The following is a 16,723-nucleotide window of genomic DNA, read 5'->3' as shown; positions in this document are numbered from 1 at the left end:
TGATGAATCCAACAGTTAGAAAAGTTTGACCGGAAAACAACCTAATAAAACGGACAAGATTATATATATGTGTATGTATACGTAAGTGTATTATCGTATCCCTGTATTAGGAACTTTTTAGGTTGACATATCCAATACCCTCGTACCGTTGCAGATACCAAAACCCACACAAGGTCCATTTTACATCAGACCTTAAGTGATACTGCAACTCTAAGATGTGATTGCTCAGTCAATGTATGCCCTCAAATTCCACCTTCATTCATGATATCAGCTCATGCAAGAGAAAGTATATAAAATCTCCAGCTTGTTTCACCCATAGAGATGTCCACATTATGTCACCATTGAGTAGGAACTAATAAATGGTCTCATAATAAACAAACACCATTAACTATTTATCCGAAAGAAAAACCATCTAAACTGTTTTAGCTCTTAAAATACTAATTATCACTTTAAGTTGTCACTAAAATTTCATTTTTGTGACAAGGAAACTATACATGCTCTTGGTATACGATGAAAAGTAACAGCAAGGAAGCAATGAGAAACAAGAATTGTAGTCAATCCAACATAAGGCACTAACCAGTAGATGAGAGAAATCGAGTTCCTTGTGCGTAACAGAAAATTCAATGTCAAATGGTGCAATCTGGAAGATAAAACATTTTGAGTTATTTTTTGAATCATTTTGAGTTATTGGAATTACAGTTTCTGCTATTAAGAACCTCATTATTAAGAATGAAACGAGAAAAGACGAGGAAACCAATAAAAGAAAGGAATTTACCTTCTCTCTTAAGATGAGAAGATGTTTGATAAGGAAAAGTTGCCCATCCATTGGTGAAGATTTCTTAACGATAAGTTTGCTTGCTTTCTGTAAAGAATTGAGCAAAACTCAGAGCAGTGTATCCGGAGATAAAATTAGGACAAATACATCTTACAAAACGAGATACTGGATATCAAGTGAGGTTCAGTTCCAGACCTGACTTGTTATTTAAATAACTTATTATTATTTCGTAGCTATCTACCTAAACAAGTCTACTAGACCAACCAAACAAAAACTGGCTCACTCACCTGGATAGATAACGAGCAAACTTCTACTGCTTCCTGACATAGACAGGAACGGCATGTTACAAGAAGGTAAAGGATATGAAGATAAATAATAAGTTCCTCAAATGAATGACAAAGTTAATGAACTGGTGTCATAATGAACCTGCGCTAAACCAGTAAAAACAGCAGGTTCCAAGCAACGATACAACTTCGATAGGCACGATAAAGTTTTCTCCAATGGAGGGTACAGTGTCTTGAAGACATCTGGGTTTTCATCTGCCTGTTCCAGAACCAAATATGAGCAAGTAGTGGAAATATAGTTAGGATATCGACATAGAAACTATGAAATGTAGTAATATAAAAACCTATAATAGAATATTCTGCAAAGGTTTCATCAGTGAATCCCAAATATAAAGTATTACAATCAAATCAAGAAAATAAAGAAAGAGCCCGTTCTTCTTTCCTATAAAATTATTAATCATTCATCCGTTTACACCTTGCCAACTCTAGCTTCTCAATATCAGGCTTGACTCCCAGCTTACCGAGATCAATCCCCTCTTCACAAGGAACCCGATTTCTATCCAACAGTTGGCTGATAAAGTGGTTGAAAGCCACTCGACCAAGCTCATTTGTATCAAGACGACCCCAATTGAGTCTCGCTCTCGCCCAAGTGAACATGGAGAGAACTAAGACTGCACATTTTTTATTCTCATATCTTTCAAGAGTAAATATACTTTGCAATAAGTCATGGGTACGAGAGGTTTTCTTTTCCAATGAATACTATTCATGCAAACTATCCCAAATTTCCTTTGTGGAATTCAAACAGTTTAGTGTTTCAAAATTCTCCTTTTCCAAACTGTTCCATATGCATGTGATAATCTGAGCATCATCTTCTTCCCAATCCTCTAGTTCTTTCAACTCGATTGGTGGAGACAATGTAATATGTCTTCACTTTCTACAAGCTTCACACAAGGATAGCCTTTGACCATTGAAGATAGTTATGGTCATCAAGTTTTACGACAATCATTGATCCATAAAGTATCGGTCCAGTCGTCCAGATTTGGCTTCCATTAGTAGAGAAATAGCAAAATCAGCCTGGGAAGTACGAATTCTAGGTGAAAATAAGTGAGCACAACAGGCGAACCAAGTGTAACAACAGCAAACGAGCCTAAAACCAAGTAGGATTCCAAGTAAATCAACTTGAGGCCTTCAAACAAGAGAAGAACAAATCAAAACTAGTACACTGACCAGCAAAATGAGCTGAAACAGGTTCAGATTCATCAAGAAATTGAGTGGAATCTGGAGAGATAAAGTTAGGGTCTTAACAAGCCCTAGGCCAGAAATCTAGAGAGAGAAAACGAGAATGGTAAAACCAAGCAAAACGAGATTCCTTTTCACTTGATTTGATGCTCTGTTACCATGTTCAAGTTTTGAGTTGGAGATTAAGAGAAATCGTGGAGATAAGATGATATCTGAGAAGTATATTCAGCTGGGAAGAAGTTCCTTACAATCTTATTTTCCTTCTATTGTTTAAAAAGAGTTTCCTAGGTTAACTACAAAGAATCTAAGTGAAGACTGAACTACCCTTACACAAACAACTTATTCACATATGTATACATAATCCCAACAATAATGTAAGCTTCTTAAAATCTGGAGAGCTCAACTGAATCCAAACAGATCATTTCAAGCTCGAGCTTCCCAACCCGAAAGGACTCGTGAATTACTCTTGTGCCCAGTTACCTAGCTAATACAGTTCTTGTAACAAGGTAGTAAGGTACATATGCAACACTAACTTAAAACCTGGCATTGCAAAATGATTTTTCCAATTACTCACGAACTAACACAAGAAATTACATATAAACAGTACCTTTAGTTCATAACCACTCAAAGGGATGTAGAAGAGGAATACTAACCGACGTAGTCGCAGAAAGAGTCTCGACAGATTCTTCAAGCTTTGCAGGGTAATTCAGGTCTTCATCAAAAGGAAGATAGTTTGCTATCTACACAAAACACAACAAAACCTTAAGTAAAATATTTATTGCAAAGTATACTCAGTGATTTAGGTACTACTACAGCAGCAAATAAATGAAGTACAATTTATGTTGAATCCAAATATTGAAGTTTGGCAGCACATAAATGGTTTAATAATACCTCATCACGAATATGTGTTCGGGCACGGAATGTTAATCGTTCATGAACATCTGCAAGAATTCTATGCAATGTGGGGCGCAACCCCGCTAACGAATCGCTCCTTTTACTGAGCTGTTCTCCCAGGACTTCAACTTTGAGAATGTCAACAAGTTCACATAGAGAGTCTAGATTTGCTTCATGAATGAGTTTCGGGCGTAGTGTGTCATACAAATACGTGGACCTGAGAAATTAGTTAACATTACAAAATTGTATGATGACTTGATGAGGCTGGCTAGCTTCCTAACCCATGACTAAATAATATATGGAGATCTTAAAAAAGGAAAGGTAAAGACTTCTCTTCAGCGCCATAAACAACAATTTACTACTGTAGGTTTGCTTTTAGAGACTTAAAAGTGGGTATGCCAGAGAAAGAAAACACTTACAGAGGATCTATTAAAGGAGACAAACTTGAAACATCCTCGGACGAAGATGGAAAAAAGTGATCAAAAAGTTGATACTCCAGATGGCATACCTGATTTATAGTAACTTCAATCAGATATCATAGTATTTCTGAATAATGACTGGAATTAAAGGTGATGATTTTTGGCAATTAGACTTTGATTGTGAAAAAAATTTAACTTGAGCCAAAAATAAACAGAAAGTAATAAAACGAAGAAAGAAAATGAGAAGCAAGAATCTTTTAATACTTGATGAAAATCAAATTAAACGCAGAAAGTCACACCCACCTGCATTAAGTATGCACATCCAGACCTAGTCAGAGATGGTAACGCTTCTTTCTTGGCGAATTCTGATATCCTTTGTTGGACTATACTTCTAACCTAAATAACACAAACCAAAAAAATGAATAAATTTTTTCAAAGAAAATTCATATGAATAGAAACTCACAAAATAGAGGATTTGCATGACATATATCATCAGCTCACCAAGGACAGACGCTGTTCGCAGTATAACTTGTGGCACTCAGCGAGAACTTGAGCATATTCTTTTCTTGAAGATCTACTCTCAATTTCCTCCAAGACAGGCTTGAGCTGCAGTTACCATAACGTCTCAGCCATTAGTATTATCCATACATAGGAGAGCCTGGTAGTTACTAATTACACAATAATAAACCTACACATCAGGTCAAGGTTTTGGTTTTGCCAGATCTGATCTTGTTAGATGCTATTTAACCCGCTCATGGAGTAGTAAACTAGGCTGATAGCACTTTTATCCGCAAAAATATTACAACTAGAAAACTAGAATGACTTACTAACTCAATAAAACGTTAGCTTGTTAAACCAAGCTCAGAAGGGAAGAGAGCAACAGCTACCTCACCGGCTGCTGCTTTAAAGCGAATATAAATGACAGATGCCTCCACACTCTCAGAAATAGCAGCTTTGTTGCCACCACTGCCTCGGATTGCAACCTGAACCTGATGGAAACCAAAAGGCCCATATCAGAAAGCTTCCTTCAGTACTGATTTTTCAACTTTGCCAGGTAAACTTACCTGAGATGAAGCACTTTTGAGAACAGAAAGGACATGAGAGCGGATCATACCCAAGGCACGAGACTGTATGACAGATGTAAAAAGGAAGAAAAATTAAGTTTCAGAAAAATTAGTTACAGAACCAAGAAGAATACGTCTTGGAGAAAATTTGCATTATTAAGTTGCTGATGGCCTGTTACAACCAATAGATAGTGACGGAGAAGTAAAGTTACCCAATTACCTGTAACTGTCGAAATTTGACCAAGTAAACGCTTGACTCTGCATATTGAGGATTACTTTCTACATACCTGAGCTTGTCAGGTGGCAAAGAAGTGTTAGTTCAATGGCATGGTCTTGAATATCATACTGTTTGAACTGAAAATGTTATGCCAGAATATAGATATTGAACTATCTAGAAATAGTTCGAACTTACGAGATACATTCATCAAGCCGCTTTAGCAATGGAAGAAAGTGCCCACTTCCAACATTCATGTTTGGAGAATAAAAATTAGTAGTAGCCTGTACAAAAGCACAGAGTTAGACAATCCATAAAATCAACCATTATAAGTGAACACAGTAGTTGGCTGGTTGCGTAAGCATCTCTGCTAGTCTTAGTCCCTCCATATTAAAACAACAAAAAAAGGGACTGTTTCAACCTGGCGGCAGCCCATAGAAAGAACACTAAAAGCAGGATCATACATAACTACAAGGATACTCAACAACCAAGATCAAGCCAGATACCACGTATCAGATAGAAATTCCTGGAATATGTCCGACAGATTATGAATTGTTAATAAATGAGAAATAACTTTGCTTACACAAGAATAGACACTGCTATCTGCTAGAGAGTGTGGCCTTTCTAATTTATTTTACATCTACTTTATTTTATTTCTTGTTTTGCTTTTAATCTTTTATATATTACTGGTGAAATTTTATGATTGGTAATAGATGTTTATCCAAGTTCTAATGTGTCCCTGGCAAGCGGACTTCTTTAAAAAGGCAAACAAGATTAAAACTTCAATCCATATGTACATTGAAGCATTGCGGACAATTGTTGTGGGATAACAGAGAAAAAGATGCATAGTAATTACATTATCACTTGCTAACATGCTCTATTAAAAAAATTATAAAACTCAAAACACGAAGTCAAACATATGCGTAGGATCAGTTACTTGTGGGACAAAATTGATGAATAAGACAGCATTCGAACCTTACATTCTCCAATTCATCAAAATAGTTGAGCTTACTACGAAGTGCTTCCGCAAACTCTATCAGTCTTTGCTTCTCGATCAACTGAGCAGATGATAAAATCATATTTCAGAAGGGAAGAAATAATAAAATCTAAATAAAAGGCTCACCTCAGAGGCTAATTTAACAGCACAGTAAATATTTCTAATAGAATAGTAGTCAATGAAGTTAATAGGAAATTGTAGGACACGTCCTGCGTGAAACTAGCAAAAGCTGAAAGTTACTCACTAGTGTATCCAAATGGACTTCACCTTAACTTTTCTTTTATTTCTGAATATCATTGTACACTTCTAGTTCTATTAGAAAAGAATAGCAGGAGAGTTTAGCGGCAGTTTATATATTTTGTGTTCCCGTTTTAAACTTCTCCTCTCCAGTCAGTATTGAAAGAAACATCACAGCTTGCGAGTTGCAACTCTTAAAATTTGTACTGTATTAGGGCTAAGTCCTCCTGAACTACAAATGCTAATGACAAACCAAGCAACAAGTCGTACCAATCGGTCACATGCATCATGCAAAGTTTTTGTCTTTGTTGCAACTTCCTGATGCTGCAGCTGCAGATCATTGAATAAATGAAGGGTTTCATCCACCTGCACAGGATGCAACAAAAGCTTCACCTCAATAATAGCCAATTTAACACAAACTGGATTTTTTACTGATAAGTCTTTAAATAACTTCTTTTATTGTGAGCCACACTATTGCACACATGAAAAAGAGATAGAATGATAACATTACAGAACAACTATTTAGGACAAGTTTTTGTAAATGGTTTGAGCTCAAGATACCCTAAAATGTAGGGTATTGATGTATTTATAATAAAGGGAAGCAAATATTGATACACGTATACCCTTGAATATAAAAGTAAATACAAAAATGTACAAACACTAACAAATAGTCTAACAGCCCCCCTCAAGCCGAATGCCCAGGAACGAGAGACTAGAGAGAGCTTGAAATTGAGTTCAAAGAAGTATAATAAGGAATTCATGAGTGAGCAAGAGAGAATGAAGCTCAGAATAGCTAGGAGGAATCAAACGAGTGGTAATGGAGGTCACAAAATTTTCATAGTCATAGCCTAGCCCAGATAAAACTAAGAGACTAGTTCAGAATCAGCTATTGGATGTCCAATAGCAGCAAGAGAGTCTGATAAAGAGTTGACTTGAAGGAGTTATTCAGAAATGAATTGGGAGCCCTTTTTAGAAGTTTGAAGCTTCAAGTTCATCAGTCTGGCAGAATTCATGGACGAAAAAAATTTCTCACGATATTCCCAAACAGCACGAGAGGAAGTCGATCCGAGAACAAGACTTAGAACCAGTTCATGAGAGTGGCATTTATCCATGAAAAAAGCATCTGATCGATGCGATACCAGTAGCCATAGTCAGGGTTTGGGAGTGTGGAAGAAGAGACCTCAGTCGAAGTTGGAAGAAACTCGGAAGGGGGTGGGTTAGAGCCATTCACAAACTTGCACAAATCTTGAGAATGAAGAATAGGTAGAAGTTGGCTTTTTCATAAAAGATAGTGGGAATTATTAAGTCTATGGAAGTTGGCTTTTCCATAGAAGTTAGAAATGTTGGAGAGATCAGAAGAAGGTAGAAGCAGATTGACTAGTGTTTGGAGGAGGAGAAAATGGTGGGAGAAGATGAAGAAGGAGAATGAAAAGGAAGACGCACGAAAGCTTCAAAAAAAAGGAAGAGGCACTAAAACCAAGAAGAATATTTTTAGGGATTAGCTCTTGATACCATGTAAATGGTTTGAACTCAAGATACCCTACAATGTAGGGTATTGATGTATTTATAATAAAGGGAAGCAAATAGAATGTACACTTGTACCCTTGAATACAAAAGTAAATATAAACATGTACAAACACTAACAAATACACTAACAGTTTTTACCTCATGAAGGATACCATCACAAGTCTGAATGCGTTCGGTTAAGGTATTTACATAATGGCGGTACTTCTCCTCGGTCTACTCATAGAAAGAAAACAATCAGGTCAGACTATAGCATAGACATACAAACAAATCTATAACAAAAAGACTTGCAATCAGCTATAAGCACTAACCTCTGATTTCATGGCTGATTCAAGATCCATGAACCACTTGTAAAACTGCAGCAACAACAGGTACAGGTAATAAGCAACCAGCAGATTAAATGTTACTTTTTTGTCCGTCAATTTGAGATCTATAATAATAATTACATAAACTAAAACTGCACCAAACTAGCCCCTTCCTTCAGCCATTGCCTATGAGGCCCTACACTAGTAATCATAGTAGAATTATGAAAATAAGCCACTATAGGTACTACTGGAGAAGTCCTAGACTTCAGTTCAATGCGAAATTTAATACAGGGAAACTACTGCAGCTAAAGGTAAGATAAACTTGCCAAAGCAATCTGCCTAGCTTAACAAAATTTATCGCGCCAAGTAACTTCTACTGAGGAAAAGCTTCATTTTCTCTATAAACTGTTCCAAGTCATTAATGTTAGTAGAGGAGATACAGAAATAGACCTGATGCGTGTTGACCAAAACTGCTTCCATAGCCGCAGACTCTTCTGAAGCATTGGCTTTTGTGGACACTGACAAACCATTATCCTGCCCTGAAATCGGGTCTTGGGACTGCAACAGACATGTAGTTATGATAATTCTCAGATAAAACTGTCTTTCAGTAATTGCGTAACAAAATGTAAGACATCGGCCAGAAACTGAATTAACAGTAATTAGTTTAACGTGCAATTGACAGCCATAAAAGGTCATACAGATTATGAAAAACTCAGATAACGAACAGCAGATGAAATCATGAAACTAAACAAAAGGAAAATAATAAGGATACTCGTGGCATTTTAGCGAGTAACTAAGACAAACCAAAAGAATGAGACTTTTTGTCAACATAATAGCCCTTTATGAGTTTTCCTCTTTAGACGGATTGACATTGAATTTCAATTTAGTAAAGGAATAAAATGCACTCACCAAATTGATTGGAAAGGGACGCTCAGCAACAGCATGGGAGAGGGCTACTATTGCTGCATGTTGTTGTTCGGTCAATGGAGCATTCTGTGTATGGAATTGCAAGAAAGGGATGAGTAAGAATATTATAGAATAAAACAAGCAAAATAAATAAGCTAATGTTTTAACTAACTGGAATTTAACTTCTTCTTAGGCTGTCTTGTAACTCTGAATTTGAATCTTTATTTTTTCTTCATAGAGGTGATAATCAAAATATGAACGAAAGGATTTGAATGAATACAACAGATCAGAAACACTCCAGTCCCCATTTCGAGTGCTAATACAATAAACTTTGAAACAGCCAAGAAACGAGAAAATAATTGTGTATATAATTAATATACACTCGTTATATACACAAGAATATATAACAACAGTTGAACTCTTCATTAAGAACTCCTACAGAATAGTGAACTATATTATTTCACCGCCTACAGGAAACTAAGTAGTTGGAGGCTCAACTAACTCCAACTTGCCAGCCTAAGCTTAGTTTGGTGAACTCAGCTTAAGCGCATCCGGTAAGGCCGTATAGAAATGAAAACAAGTTATGCTATGGCCAGTCACACCCCGAGTGGTACCAACTAACCCAATCCGGTCTAAGTCCCTAGCCCAGGCTCCCAGTTAAAGAATAATTTACGTGTTAGCTACAACACTGCACAGGTTGACAAGCATAGACCCTTTTCCATTGTTTGCTTTGCTCTCCTAAATTCCATCTTTCAGTGTCAGGGTTGACCCAGCCAAGTAATTAATTTCGAAATATTTAGGTCGAAATGGACAAAATATATCCATGTCTACCGAAATTTCATTCCTTGGACCCAACAAACATTAAACAAGCAAACAGGAATTGAAATGAAATTCAATCTTATTAGGTTAACTGGATCGGCCACGTATTTTAAGAATCAACAAAGTGAAATACTGAAAAGTTTCAGCAAACAGATTCTTCAGGCAGTGAGTTTGGGGACATTTGTAAAGAAATAAATGGAAGAATTTCCAGAAACAGTGTGCTTATTGATTTTTGACATGAAAGAGTTGATCTTTCAAGATCGGGATCCTCATCAGATATAGAATTAAATAGATAAGATGACAATCCACATTTGTATACACAATGTTATGTTACAATCTAACCAAACTAAGAGGATAAAAATTCTAAAAATACCCCATTTCCCATATATAAGAACCAGTTTTGATTTGAGTAGAAACAACATCAGATCCAAAAGAAAATAGCTAAAACCTAGATACACAAATTACGCCAAGAAGAACCCTTTTTTTATGTAAATAGAAGATCGATGTATCCAGATCTATAATTTCAATTAATTGAATCACAAAATTTTAAGTTTGTTACATTCAAATTTGAAGAACTAAAGGAGGATACTTATGAGGAAGACAAGGTTTGGAGAAAGGAACTGTGAAATATATAAATACCTGTTCCCAAGTAGAAACGAAATTATATGCTTTAGAAACAGCTCCTGATTTAGGGAAATTTGAAGGGCTCGCTTTAGTCGCCATTGAGAAACTCTGTGCCTTGAAAAATACGATATCTTCTTCTTCCACTCTTGATTTTTATTTCCTCTCTCTCTCAAATTTCACTTTTTTTTCCCAAGGAAGACGTTGGAAGTCTGGAAATCCAGTTTTGATGGGATACTAGGGTCAATAAAATTTGCCCACCCTTGGGTAAAAAAAAAAAAAAGGTTGCCACTATACGGACAACCAAATTTATTAAATTGACAATAATTTTGGGTGTAAAAATAATTAGTATTTTTTTAAACGGATAAAAGAAATTTCTTTATCTCTTAATCTTCAATCCCACTTTCCCGGAAGAGCCACAACCACCTCGTCTCAAAGACTACCGTCCGTCCAAAGACTCACTTTCTTCCACTACACATTCAGTCCAAAATTTCAAACTCTGGAAAAATGAAGAGAAAAAAAAATGTGTTTTGTAGCAAAGAATGTGATATGTTTTTCTTGATCTAATAAGTTATCGTGGTGATTTAGTAATCATCTGAAGGAATTCCTTAATTTTTGAAAAGGAGATCTGAAAGGTTGCGGCTTTGGGGAATAAAGAATAATCTCCGGGGAATAAGTTCTCTAGGGAATCCATGTTTTTTCGTATATTCTCGGGGGAATATTTTATTTTAGACCAAACACTCACTTGATCTAACATTGCCCCCTAATCTTCATCCTCTTTATCACCTTCACCGCCACCATTCTCGCCACCATCATGGCGACCACCATTGCCGCCTCTTCTCTTTCCTCTTTAACTCACTGTTACCCTCTCTCTCCATATCTCTCTCTCTCTCTCTCTCTCTCTCTCTCTCTCTCTCTTCTCTCTCTCTTTTTCATTGGAGATCACTCTTATTATTTCTCTCGTTGTAGACACTTCTCTTTGTCGAAGCGGTGTCTGTATGAGAAAGGGATAGAAACAATGAGAGATCGATTGAGAAACAATGAGATATTGAGAGAGATCAAGAGACATATAGTCAGAGCAATAGAGAGAGATAATAAGAGATAAAGAATGAGGAATCGAGAGAGAGACTAAGAAAAGAATAAGAGAACAAGAGATATATGGTGTGAGACAGTGGGAGAGATAGCAATAGGAGAGAACGATATATATATATATATATATATATATATATATATATATATATATAGGAGAGAGAGAGAGAGAGAGAGAGAGATAGAGAGAGAAAAGAGAGAGGGAGAGAGAGACAAAGAGAGAACAAATAGAGAAAAAATAGAGATAGAGAGATAGGGAGTAAGAAGATCAAGATTAAGGGGCAATGTTTGATCAAACCAATTTTTGGATTAAAAAAAAATATGTCTTTGAGTCGATATTTATTGACTAAAATCTTCATTCCCCAGAGAATTTTTTTTATTCCCCAAAGCCGCGGCCATTTGAAATTTCATTTGTACATTTCTTAGTTTTTCATGATTTAGGGTTTCTTTTCTCTTAGGTTAAAGATCTTCAAGATCTCAGTCTTAATTTTAGGGTTTTTTTGGCTTTGTCTCTGGAATCACTCTATCACCATATCTTCTTCCCTCCTTTCTTAGAGAGAGAAAGTAGATGAAGAGCACACGAATAGCTTCTTGGTCTTAGGGTAAAGATGGGTATAGAGAACCATCTCCTCTTCCCTAATTTTTTAGAGACAGAAAGTAGATGAAGATCACTTGAATATCTTTTTGGTTTTGGGGTCAGAGATGAGAATAGAAAGAAGTAGAAGTAGAAGATAACATAGTAGGTTAAGTTTGATTTTTTAAATTAAAAACTGGTTTAATTAGAGGGAGAGTACATGGAGATTAAAGAGAACCCAGAGAAGTTTTTGGTTTCCCCATTAAGAATGGTTAAAATTATTTTCCCACCTCCTATTTGGTTGTCCACATAAAAAATTTAGTTGTCCACGTATCGGCTACCAAAAAAAATGAGAAGGAAGCGGCTAAAAGCACCCGTTCAACCTGCTGTTTGCCCCTGCCCTCTATTAGCCCCCGGTACAGATGTGCAGGAGGCACCTGCAAGCACCCACCAGTCACTATCCGATCTCGTGCCCAAATCTCAACCCATTCTCATTCTGCCCTTATTTTGAAACCGAGAGTTGCTGAGACCGAGAGAGAGCAACCGTTTCAACTCAATTTCTTCATCTTCTTCCCAAATTTCTTGCTCGAACAAGAAGTTCCTTCACATCTCGACTTTTCTATTGCACACCTTGCTTCATTCGTGGTGTAAAAGGGCAGATCCAGGATCTTCAATTTTCATTTTAGGTAAGAATATAAATTTTAGTTTTTCTTCGATTCATCTTAGTAAAGGAAGCTTATTTGTGATTTACATGTTAATAATACTAGGAAGTACTTGTATGATGGTTGTTTATGGAAAATTTGTAGTGATTTGGGTTGAATACTTTCGACTTTAATCTGTGTACGATCGGACTCGAACCACTCCGAAGTGTTTCGGAGGGGACAGTCCGAACCAGTTCGGTGGGGACAGTCCGAACCAGTTCGGTGGGGACAGTCCGAACCAGGTTATTCAGTCTGAATTGTGTGTGTCTTGTTCATTCCCTTATTTGTTTTTCTTGGTTGTGTTTATTCTCCACCCTAGGTTATTCCTTTATTTCCATGGCTGAGCGTGTTCATCCTACCGGGAGCGAGAAGGCTCGTAAAGCTCAGAGTCGAATGGGAGTTGATACTACGGTTCCGACCGAAGAACCAGTTCCTACCCAACAAAGGAAGAACATATAGTTTTGGTGACTGGAATTCAGAGAGTCAGAGGAGGCTAGTTTCAAAGAAAACATTTGGGAAGAAGAGGTTAAGAAAAGAAGCGTAGAAAACTGGGTTAATTTTTTTTTTTCGGTTAGATGTTGATATTTTTGGATGATATTTAGGATGACATTTTGGATGTTGATATTTTAGATGTGTTTGGATGGATGTCGTGGTTGAATGATATGGTAATTTAAGTTGATGTAATTATTTTTTTATATTTCTGGAACGAGTCGGAAAGGACAGTCCGAACAGGAAAAACATAAACTTGGGGCTCCCTGTTTTGGGTCGGAGGGGACAGTCTGAATTGGGTTGGAGGGGAAAGTCCCAATTGGGTCGGTGGGGACAGTTCAGACTGAAGAGAAAATATCTCAAAAGTCAACGGGTGCTAACATATTTTTTGAGTCAAACAAAATTGACCTAGTCAATCTCTTCTAGCGGGTGTTAACATCAGGTTGAACGGGTGCTTCTAGCCGCTCCCAAATGAGAAATGTTATATACACTTGTTTTTACCTGATACATAGACGGTTATTCAGACTCGATCTGGAACTTATTTTTACCCTAACACAACTCACTCTATCTATACAAACACATGTTGGTCAAATACCTTGACCAATTTTCATCGGTAAGATGAAACCGATTATATACTTAAATTATCGGATAAATATAACTGATGTGTAGCATCAGGTATCAGTGTAGTCATATCAACATATAGCAGAGAGGAACATTCGAAGAAAATTTTGATAAGTTTCAGTTGATAAGATGAAATCGTTCCTATACTCGAATTGTCGGAAAAATGAAACTGATGTGTAATATAAGGCATCAGTTAAGTACCACTGACAGATAATCTTCCATCGTAAAACATATATATTTCCATCCATAAGAAAAAACCGATATGTTCCATTACATATTGGTAGCTTTGTGTCGACCTATAACGCAATATTTCGGGATGGTACCTTCGATAGGTTACTTTTATGATTGTTTTGCTTTTCATGAATAACGCCACTTTCATTGAAAGAAAAATTTAAAACGAAGATTCATGTGATGTTTTTATACCTTTTTAGAAGGTGATTATTTAGTCGTTATAGTTTTATTTGGATTAAAATAAGAAATGTGAAATCTCTCTATTTTCCATGGTTTTCACCATTAAAATACCAATAAATAGCTTTGATAATTTGAATACGATCTTAGAGGAAGATAATTGTTTGATTTCAAATTATTTTCATGAACAAAAAAAACTTTAAGTGCTGGAGTAGTAAGTGTGGTTAATGTTGGGTTATGAGGTCACCTAATGTTCTTCGCGGAATTATCTCAGGTATCCTACACCTAACATTGGGTTGCCCGGATCTCGTGCCAAAACTAATAATGAGCTAGTAAAGTTAGAGAATTGCCTTAATTTGCTTCCCTCTGACTAAAATGATTGTTTTCTCCAGAAGATCGACTTGATCTTCTTCTCTTTATAGGTTTGCTAGAATTGAATTCCTTGTTGATCCATCTTTAGCGGCGCAGATGAAGAACTCTTTCTTTAGACTAGATAGGTAGTTTGAAATTATTCTCTTTTATATCTTTTGTTTGATGTAGCCAGAGAGACTGAATCTCCGAAAATTTTCCACACTTATTTATGTTATAATGAGTTCCTTTTATAGGACTTCCAAAGTCAGAATCAAGGAGCAGAAATATAAAACAAAAATAGAACAAATTCCCAGATGGGAGTTTATCCCATAAGGGATTCCTTATAGACTTAGTAGGCCAGGAGTCCCATTATCAATGGGACTTGGATGGCCCGATAATTTTCCACCCAACTCCTATCCGTGCTCTTTGGATATATTTTTATTGGATTTAGTCCGACCCATTTATCTCATTTCCTCTAGTCAAATCATCTGATTGAGTCGACAATCTTTTGTGTAACTCTTTGTAGGATTTCGTCGTCGTTAGACGAGAGTCATCTATGTCATAGATTGTAATTGGTCTGTGGTTAAACATTACGATCCCTAAAATGACAAGACTTGATGATCTTCATCATTTGTCATGTCTGAAATATTAAGTGCTTTGCATCTTGATCGAACGACATCTCCTTGAGTTAATGGAAGAATTAGTGGAGGAACTCCTAGGTTTTAGGATTGGTGGAAGACTTTAGGTTTTTTTTTAATCAACTTGACTAATATTGACTTAGTGGTGAGTGTGCTTGAAAATTGACTCGGTTAAGGAAAATTATCCAAGTCAACCCGAATGTTAGTGTGGCAAGTAAAAATGGTGAGTATATTATAAATTTCCTAACAAGAAGACTCGCACCAAGGTTCTTGCAGGGAGGCGCGACCGAGGATCTGCTGGAGTCGCCATTCGTAAGTCGGGTAGCCCCGTTACACCTACAGTTTTTCATTTTCGTTGTATTCCCTTGCTCCCCTATGCCCTTTTGCACCTTTCCGACCTTTGTAACCCAGGTCTGATTTTAGGGCTCTAATTTTGCTGAGACTCCTCAGAGCGAGTTTGGACCTTCATCTTTCGGGGCAGAGGTGGGTAGGTCCTTCAGGGCTGGTAAGGGAAACGCCACTTTTGTTCCTGAAGTAAAGTCTCGCATGGCTGATTGGCCCAGGGATCTTCGTCGATTGATGACGGTTATTGCCGATGGTCTTGATCATCATCTCCATGGCGAGGTATCTGTCATGACTATCTTCTGATTTTACTAGCTCCTTATTTGCTTCTTCTTACTCTCTTTTTATGCAGAGTTCCCGGGTTAACCAGGATGTTTCCCCTTACTTGAATCAAGTTGAAGATTTGGAGAGGGAAAAGAAACAGTTCGAGTTGGATGCCCAATCTTCCCAGGCTGATGCTGAAGTCCTGAGCTCTGATTTGAAAGTTGTCTATGCTGAGAGGTATTCTCGGAAGCTCCAAGCTAAGCAGCTAGGTTCTCGTCTGTCTATTTTCGAGAAGCAGCTCGAGGTTGTTAGGGAGAAGAAAGCTGGTCTTCTTACTCAAAGAGAGAAAGATAAGCTCTCCCTCCAGACCTCTAGACGTAACTTCTTCGAGATGGCCACTGCTAATCGGGAGAAAACGATTGCAGATTTTAAACGTGGGGACGAATTCTCTCGCCTTATAAGGAAGCGGCGTAAATTAGACTTCAAGGCCTCGTGGGAGTGTGATCGCCGTTTCCATGCCCTTGATAAATGTTTTCCTCTTTGCTAAATCAATAAGGACAAAGTGGGAGAGATCATTTCTTCTCTCGTCGTTGAGAGGGGGATAAAAGAGAGTCTCCCTTTCAGCGACGATGAGTGGGATGATTAGGTTGTTGACTCGGTGATTAGAGTGGGCGATGATTTTGACGAGGGCTCCACCTTCTCTGTTCATCAGCATCCTCTTAATGGTCCTCATGACCCTTTTCCCCTGAAGAGGGACTCTAAAACTTCTTGTTGGTTCTGAGAGCTGGAATTCTTTTTAATCTTTCTTCTTGTATCTATCTTTGATCGTTGAATGAATTTCTTTTTGGGGCTTATTCCTACATATACATTCGAAACCTAAAAAAAACTTGTTGTATTGTTAGTGTAATCCTATGATTACTAATGCTCGTGACCTATCTTAGTATTTCT

The 16,723-nt window shown here is 37.1% G+C and overlaps 1 protein-coding gene across 1 annotated transcript in view; it reads right to left on the bottom strand.

Annotated features, from left to right (window-relative positions):
- Positions 1-10,746, bottom strand: part of LOC147531860 (sec34-like family protein) — a 12,941-nt gene extending 2,195 nt beyond the window's left edge. The window contains exons 1-20 of the mRNA XM_086647385.1: positions 10,317-10,746; positions 8,862-8,945; positions 8,403-8,510; positions 7,959-8,003; positions 7,789-7,863; positions 6,394-6,489; positions 5,870-5,947; positions 5,088-5,173; positions 4,896-4,962; positions 4,676-4,738; positions 4,499-4,600; positions 4,113-4,217; positions 3,915-4,007; positions 3,612-3,700; positions 3,190-3,409; positions 2,952-3,038; positions 1,202-1,318; positions 1,063-1,095; positions 776-862; positions 578-640 (exon numbers count right to left, since the gene is read on the bottom strand). Coding sequence (XP_086503511.1) covers positions 578-640; positions 776-862; positions 1,063-1,095; positions 1,202-1,318; positions 2,952-3,038; positions 3,190-3,409; positions 3,612-3,700; positions 3,915-4,007; positions 4,113-4,217; positions 4,499-4,600; positions 4,676-4,738; positions 4,896-4,962; positions 5,088-5,173; positions 5,870-5,947; positions 6,394-6,489; positions 7,789-7,863; positions 7,959-8,003; positions 8,403-8,510; positions 8,862-8,945; positions 10,317-10,400 — 1,782 coding nt within the window. The 5' untranslated portion in view covers positions 10,401-10,746. The remainder of the gene's footprint in view (positions 1-577; positions 641-775; positions 863-1,062; positions 1,096-1,201; positions 1,319-2,951; positions 3,039-3,189; positions 3,410-3,611; positions 3,701-3,914; positions 4,008-4,112; positions 4,218-4,498; positions 4,601-4,675; positions 4,739-4,895; positions 4,963-5,087; positions 5,174-5,869; positions 5,948-6,393; positions 6,490-7,788; positions 7,864-7,958; positions 8,004-8,402; positions 8,511-8,861; positions 8,946-10,316) is intronic.
- Positions 10,747-16,723: the final 5,977 nt, after the last annotated feature.

The sequence above is a fragment of the Eschscholzia californica genome, unplaced genomic scaffold (assembly GCF_041429995.1).
Source record: "Eschscholzia californica isolate CP2 unplaced genomic scaffold, dmEscCali1.0.p SCAF_6, whole genome shotgun sequence".
Lineage (NCBI taxonomy): Eukaryota > Viridiplantae > Streptophyta > Magnoliopsida > Ranunculales > Papaveraceae > Eschscholzia > Eschscholzia californica.
This window is presented reverse-complemented; position numbering and strand designations above follow the sequence as displayed.